The 8,049-nt window shown below is 31.1% G+C and overlaps 1 protein-coding gene across 1 annotated transcript; it reads left to right on the forward strand.

The window, feature by feature from the left end:
* Positions 1-339: 339 nt before the first annotated feature.
* Positions 340-7,660, forward strand: LOC144845937 (integrin beta-1-binding protein 1-like). The gene is made up of 7 exons (XM_078703459.1): positions 340-481; positions 1,296-1,587; positions 2,004-2,055; positions 3,065-3,192; positions 3,799-3,903; positions 4,239-4,382; positions 4,890-7,660. Exons 2-7 carry the CDS (start codon positions 1,438-1,440, stop codon positions 4,995-4,997), a joined length of 687 nt encoding a protein of 228 aa, XP_078559585.1. The 5' UTR covers positions 340-481; positions 1,296-1,437; the 3' UTR covers positions 4,998-7,660.
* The last annotated feature ends 389 nt before the right edge of the window (positions 7,661-8,049 follow it).

An 8,049-nucleotide genomic window follows, 5' to 3' on the forward strand; every position in this document is an offset into this window, starting at 1 on the left:
ACATGAAAATGAAAGATTAATTAAACCAGAATTTGAATATGTTATTTTTTAGTTTTAATAAAGTTAATCACTTCCGTAGAAAAAAAACGATAAAAAAATAATAGGCCTAATGTTTTAACTTATAAAACTTAATGGCGAAATGAATGGTTATATTCAACCAAAACCCATTGGCTGGCATTCAATTTGACCATTTTTTCCCTTTGAATTACAGTTTTTTCAGGTAAATACATTTTTTTTAATCCAATTTTTGGTCGAAGTGGATAATTATTATGTTAAAATGGCATATTAATAAATAAATAATATAATAGATTGATCATGTTGTTTATTTATTGCATAGCGCCGCGAACGACCATACCGTTGTAAAATAATTGCAATAATAACGTACAGACTGAGCTGTTTTTTTAGGCTAGGCCCTCTACCTAGCAGCCTACATTTTCATCCTTGCTAAGTCGTAAAATCTCAAGTTATGATCTGGGTTTGAGTAAGTTTTTCTCTCCATGTTCCTATTTTCTGTTTCTGACTATAAAATTGCGATAAATGATATGACTTTAAGTCAGGATTATAACATAAGGCATAGGCTAGGCTACTCATACTGGCCTACCTGCAGTTATGCATAGCAGGACGAATGGGCCCAGCCAGGGACGTTTCGCCCCATGAAAGTGTACAAATAAATATAAACGGTTGGGTAGATAGACGGATACGTGTCCCTTTTTTTAGTTTAATTAGTAGGCTAGGCCTATAGACATTGGAAATCCGATTTTGAAATCATCTATTATACTCATCATGCAAGTTTATTTTTTTTATATAGAAATATACTACTAGGCCTAGGCCTAGGCCTTATAATAGGCCTCTATCTAGCCCTAGTTATTTAAGCCTAAGCCTATATTTAGTTTTATTTTACTTGATGACGATAACACAAACAATGTACAATTGAGGAAATTAAATGTTTATGAATAATGTAAAATAGGCTAAATTGAGTTTTATTTTTAGATAAACTTAAATATTTAACTAAAGTAAATACATTCATATTTATTTTAATTGTTTATTTATATAAATAAATATATGGTAGTAGCATACAGTATATATATAGTACATTTGTGTCATATCAAGTTTAAATAATATGTTTTAATATTAATAATAACTATTTTTAAAAACTTGATAAATACCACACAAATGTTATTATCAATTGGTCTAAATTTGGACATTACTTACAGCATTGTGTGTGTTGTTTTGGCCCAATTTTTGGACATACATGATTGTTGCATATCATTTAAAAATCTTTTTTTTTAATGCAGACATCAAAGCCACCGACCTTGATTGTTAAATCAACATTCTGACAATGTCAGCGGCTGACATAACATTACACTGTGATGCACCCAACTACATTTCTATCATTTGCGAGCATTTGAATTGACTGTGAATACATACAGTGTTAGAATGAGTGGATGCTGTGCATGTATTTTTCGTAGGCGTCGCCATCGTGATGCCCATGGTGGTAGTCGAGATTCTATTGTACCTGTTGATCGGGACAGTTCCTTTCACATCTTTCCGAGGGGCCAGGAAAACCCAGCAGTTCAACTTGATGAGGTCAGATTTTGATTTTTTATGAGGGATAAAATATATGTCAGATATTAATAGAGATAAATGAGATTAAGCGAATTATGTTCAGTAATGTTGATAGTATTATTAGTAGTATGAAATATGTGTTAAAATAATATTAAAGAGCATACAAAAACAGAATATTACGAAGAAAAAAAGATAGAAGATGTATAAAAAATTGAATTGAAAAAAAATGAGTGAATAAAGGTGTTGATAAAGCGAATTTAGTCGAGCACCCCTTTTCTTTTTTTATAAAACAGTTTTTATTAGTACATATATTTTTGTTGTATTATTAGATGGGCCTTAATTCATAATGAAGTATTAAGACTGTTTAATCTATTGCATTGTCAAAAATGCCAGACTGACTATCTTTGTTTTTCAACATGTTCTTTTTTTCTTGACAGTGTGATATGATGGGAGTTCACAGTACACAGCTTTCTAGCAATGGAAAAAATGGTAAGAAATATATCAATTATTATGATAATTTGAAAATATAAAATGTTGATGTGTATTGATTTACACTGCAGTAACCACTTATTAGCAGGATGAGGCAACTTGAATGCTAATTACTTAAATCAGAGCGGTTGAATGGTAGTACAGTACTCGTTTACAGGTATAAGTACATTTTGATTGATCATTCATGTTAATAACTAAATAAATAATAATACAGTAATTGTATTTATCCTTGGATTAATGACATTTTTGAATTTAAATTTTAAGAGGACTTTATAAATAATAAATAATAAATAATTTTAAACTTGTATATATTTCTGAATTTCTATTAATTTGATCTAATAATAATCATTAATTTTAAATTTGTGCATATTATATTTTTGTATGATGTTTTAATTGGTTTTGTTTTTATGTCAATTTTAGTATAGGCCTATTAGTTTTATATCTTTTTCTTTGTTGTACCTTTTGTAAACTCATAAGATTTTCAACTTTTGTTGCATTTTGAGTGTTATACCAAATAAATAAAAAAAAAAAAAAAATAACATCCAATGAATGTATGACATAATTTGGCAGTTGACATGTTAGTAACTTGGTGCATGCCAAGGATCAACAGTCGACGTAATGGATATGCAAATCTAAAAGTATAAAAGAAATCTAGTCGATCATCGAATTGCTTTTACTGTATAATATGTTTTATGAATGTATTTAAGCCAAAACGAACTCTGAGGTCATCATCTGAGGTTTTACTCAGGCCTATACCTACACGGCCTTCAACAAAATTTTATGGACAGCGTGCCTTTTCGTGGTCAGCTGCTGTTCTCTGGAATGCCCTTCCAAATTATATCAGGAATGCTGAATCACTCACCACATTCAAACAACTCCTGAAATCCCACCTTTTTAATTTGCATTTTCTTTAGTTTTTGCTCTTCTTTTTTCTGATTGTTAAGCGCTTAAAGGCGTTCTGCATTTTGCTATAGTAAATTGAACATTACTATTATTATTATTTGTATAGGTGTAAATCCCTTAGACTTGAAAGCTGATTTTAGTGTATGTTTCATTGGTATGCTGAATGATACACATGGACTACCACCTTCACAAGAAGATGATATAGATCTTGTTCAAGTCCTTGACACTGCTCAGGTAAGCTTCAATAGTTTCAAGAAACTAAAAAATGAATACATATATAAAACATATTACAAAACAATTTGAATATAAAAGAAAGCAAGAAAAGGCAACTACAGTACATGCCTGTTTGATCAACTTCAGATATATTAGTTGTAACAGGGAAGCTATAATTTCACCCTCACTCTGGTTGTATTAACAAAATAAAGGCATTTACACACATATAGGTCCTTTTCTGTATCGTAGAGCTGGATTCAAAAACCTATTCAGCACTAAGTAGGATACTAAAGTGTTTGTTAAGATGTGTATTTTGTATAAATCTATCAGATACTTGCTGTAAACAGTCTTTCAATTGCGATGTTCCAACAATTTCACATATCATTTTCTTTATAGGCAGAGTATGTAGCTATTTCACATCCTTTTGTTGGAATAGCTACCCATTTTATTGCATTGTCTTTCCTTGTAGCGTTCATCATTGACTGTGTATTGTCCATTATGATTACATTTCTTAAAACATGTAGAGACATTTTGACCTCCGTTTCTATTGTCAGTTGTTAAAAATTGAACAATTATATTGACAGAAATGTTTTATTATTGTTTTATTTTATTTTTTAACGTTTTTAGATGGAAGGAAAGTTCAAATCTGCTACAGATGAAGTGGATCCTGTTAGTCTCACCTTGTCCAAATATGGTATTAAAGTTAGTGACGGTCACCCTCACACTGATCAGGTTAGTATTACGACGTATTTAATAAGCTATGAAAGTTATTGATGGTCAACACCCTCCCCCCTCCCACTGATCAGGTTAGTCTTACGACTTACTAAGCTATAAAAGTTATAGCTTAGTAGTTGCATTGGACTCTGATCATGCTCTGGCGCCCCTTGAGCTCTGGGGCCTTTGGGTTTAGCCAATGAGTGCTCACAGCCGTTACGCCACTTAAAAAGACATTAACAAACTTACAAAAAAACTTTAAAATCAAAATACAAAGACAGACAATATTTACAATGTTTTAAAAAGGAGTGAAAAATTAAAGGGATACATAAAATGACTAGTTTGTTTTTCAGCTTGTACGCAATAGATTTCGACTTGCAGATGTTATACGTGTTGTACATTATGAAGATGATATTGGCAGGCAATTACTAGCATTCAAAGTTGATAAGCACTTTGACAATATTTATGATTGTATGGTATTTGAATGCGATTCTCATGTGAGTAAACAATGATTCATTTGTTAGTAAACACTTTCCAATTTTTTTGTTTACGTCCGAACACACAAACTTCTTATTTTCCCAACATACACTTGTAAGCTCTTTCAAATTTGTAAACAAATTGATCTGCGTGCCTTAGTTGCGTATGTCGAGAAACTTATTTTTATAAAAAAAAAAGAAAAATAACCAAACTAGATTTATCAAAACATGGAATAATCATTAATTCTCTGCAGAATAATTAAGAAAACAAAATGGTAAATTCAAAGTATTTTAATATTTAATCCAAACATTAACAATAGCGGTGTAGGTCTAGGCCTTAAATGATTTGGTTTTTTCTACACTTCCCCCTTGATTCGAATGTTAACAGTGTTGTGCAAATGAATATAAATTTCATGAAATATGTTAGAGTTGTTTATGTGTTCATCCGAAAACTCCCTAAAATATGTTATACAGTTACTGTATATTTGTTGGTATCTATGCAAATGATAGTTTTGTCTTGTTTTCTAGGCTCAAGCCAAGGCCATTTGTAGTACCTTGAATGTGATATTCGATGCTGTCTGCAATATGAAATTATCTGCTTTGAATTATTCTCATCTCAAATTCCAAATGATGTAAGTAAGAGATTAGAGAGCTTTTGTGATGACAAGATCTGAGGTCATCATATAGAGGCACTGTTCACATTCTGTACATTGAGTTTGGTTTGATAATTTTTGTGACGTTTTTGGACACAAGCTAGTCAATTCTACTAAGACGAGGTGATAACCATGGAGTGTAATTTATGCATTATGTATTAATTGAGAGCTATGACAATGGATAAATAATGCTAAAAATGCTATAAATAAGAACAGTTCCCTTTTATTACTCTCTATTATTCGACCTTCACGTCACATCAACGAGACAAATCCTAGTTATTGAAATGGAGAAAACTAGCAATGTATGTTTACTTGTTTTTTATATTGAGTTATATTTTTATATATTTGCATTGCTGCTGAAACAAAATGTAGGTCACGCTCTATTTAACTGGTAATTTGTTTGTTAACAGTAGAAACAGGCCTGTGTTGATTTCTGGGAATAAATTAACTCACCACAGCTGTGCAATACATAAAGACAATAAAAGTATATTTAATAATTAGTATAAGGGCAGTCCATGAGTGATAGATCACAGATGAAAGCATTGTAATGAATTGTGGTGGAATCTAATTTGAAAGCTATAAAGGAATAACATCCCTATTGTGCATTGTAAGAACTGAGGACTTAATAAACCCCATTAAACAATTTAGAATATTCAACGCAGATCGTGCGTGATGCTTTTTATCTACAGTACGAACAGCTTCCAATGTTTATGAATAATACAAGTAGTTAAATAGAAAAAAAAATGGAAAAGAATTTTTCAGAAAGCTTGGTGTTTCTCAAAACAATTTTGTATTTTTTTAGACCATTCACGAAATGTTTGTTTTAGGAATACTTCTGTACAAAAACCAAGTACAAAATGTACTAAAGAAAAATGAACAAGTCTTTCTATTTAAAAGATAATTTGATATTATATAAAAAAATAAGCTTTTTTTATATTAAATATACCATTATGTTTGATTATGACAATTAAGTACTCTATAGTGTTAATTTAATTTCTGCTTTTTAATTTCTCTTGGGAATGTTATACTCAGGGTATAAACTCAACCTACCCTTGTTGGGGTTGATTCTACTTCGTTCAACAGTATATTATGTGCAATTTCTTTGTATTTTTACATGATAATAGGTATCTAATTATTATTAATGCAGCACATGTTTGGGCCACACCCTTTTTGCTTCAGTTGCTTTGTTAATGGATTCTAATCTAATGTATATCCGTATGGTAAGATGTCAATCCACAATCCTACCTCAAAATACACGTGGCCTGTAGAATTAAACGTATGAGAAAAATAAAGTGAAACCTACTGTACCAACCAAAGTACCATCCATCCTTTGGCACAAACCCTATAACACGCCTATTTAAGGTAACTATTTCTGAATCTCATGAAATGAATGTGGGGGAAAAATTTTAAACCCATATTAACACTTGGTGGGCCACAAGGTGACCCTTAATAGAAGTTCTACAGCAGTTCTAAGCATAGTTTGAACTTGTGTGCTTGACAGTAAAATATAATTTTATTTTATAGTCTTCAATCATTTTAAAGTATCCATATTTAATGCCAGATTATGGGCAGATCCAGGGGGTAGCATTAGGGGCGCACGCTCCCCCTCCCCTCCAGCTAAAATGAAATTATGAACCTTTTACATCTACTATTTAATTTACAATCAATGTTTGTCTCTAATAAAGTTAAACAAAATCCTAAATCTGCCCTGCAATGATTAGCAATATAAAAATATCCTCAAATGGTGGCTAATTGATACTGCATGAAGAAAAATAAATGTTGGGTCCAAATATTGATTTATTGAACATTGTTACTGTAGTGCAAGGTACTGTACTGTACAAACTTTTACTTTTGTGTCAATCAAACAAGTGGATTATTAATTGTATTAGTAGTAGGAAGAAATGCTATCATGAGTGCCACACCTCAAACATTGACTCATATAGTAAGCTTTAGTCATGGATAACCTTACACCTTTATACACTACTCATATTATTTCCTTTTAAAAATTAACCATTAAAAATATGTTATGTTTTTACTGTGTACATTATATAATGAATATATTCATATTAAAATACAGATATACAGTAGCAGTGTACACATTTAAATTATGGTGTTAAATTCTGTATGTGTATAGATATTAGATAATAGACTGTAGTTACAGTAAAACAATAGATCTCAACTTCTATTGTGAGGTGCATTAGAATAGGAACATATAATGTATTTATTGTATGGACCTTGCAATATAAAATAAAGTTACTGTAGATATAATACAATAATGGGAGTAGATCTTGGTTCAACTCATGTCTGTAAATTATGTATGCGTGCATGCATGTATGATTGGTATAATGACATGATAAAATGGTTACGCTTGCATTGTTACAATTGTACCATTACAATTGAAAGTTGTACCATACTTTTCTGTCCAAAACCTTGATTTAGTTAGGGTTTTTTTTCTTCAGGTTTATGTAAATTTAATTGTAATGCCCAATAAAAACATTTTTAGTGTCTGTAGTTTACCTTATTCTTAAATGTTGCACATTTTCCTATTTTAATTAATTAGTGTATTGATATGTATCGATGTTTATTTTTGGTGTAGTAAAATACAGCACATTTGTTTTTTTGAATAAATTAACAATTTGAATGTTACATTTCACGATTATACCTTATTCTGTACTAGTAGCACTGCTTCTGTATTTCTAAGGCCCTCCCGACGATGGGTCTGGACTTTCTGCATTGTCACTCCTGAGGATAATCAAAGCATATTGATCAAAATGTCGAGAAACTCAACAGTTCTTTTCAGAACTAATATACGTGGTGTACCGCAAACGTACATCAACAGAAAATAAAGTTAGTTACTGTTTGATATATTTTAAACACACTATATGATATGTTAGAGAGTTAATCCTGGATCTTCCCATGGATCTGATGTAGTGGGTCTTGTTTGTTACATGAGATCATAAGAAAGTACAGTATTGTAGTCCCTTAATGGGGGTGTCCCTGAGGATGGGTTCTACTGTATTGTCTTCAATGGAAAC

Source organism: Antedon bifida, chromosome 6 (assembly GCF_963402885.1).
Source record: "Antedon bifida chromosome 6, ecAntBifi1.1, whole genome shotgun sequence".
Lineage (NCBI taxonomy): Eukaryota > Metazoa > Echinodermata > Crinoidea > Comatulida > Antedonidae > Antedon > Antedon bifida.

Coding starts and splice junctions, on each gene's coding strand:
- LOC144845937 (XM_078703459.1), top strand. CDS start 1,438: ATGAGTGGATGCTGTGCATGTATTTTTCGTAGGCGTCGCCATCGTGAT. Junction 1,588..2,003: donor CAGCAGTTCAACTTGATGAG/GTCAGATTTTGA, acceptor TTTTCTTGACAG/TGTGATATGATGGGAGTTCA. Junction 2,056..3,064: donor TTCTAGCAATGGAAAAAATG/GTAAGAAATATA, acceptor TTATTTGTATAG/GTGTAAATCCCTTAGACTTG.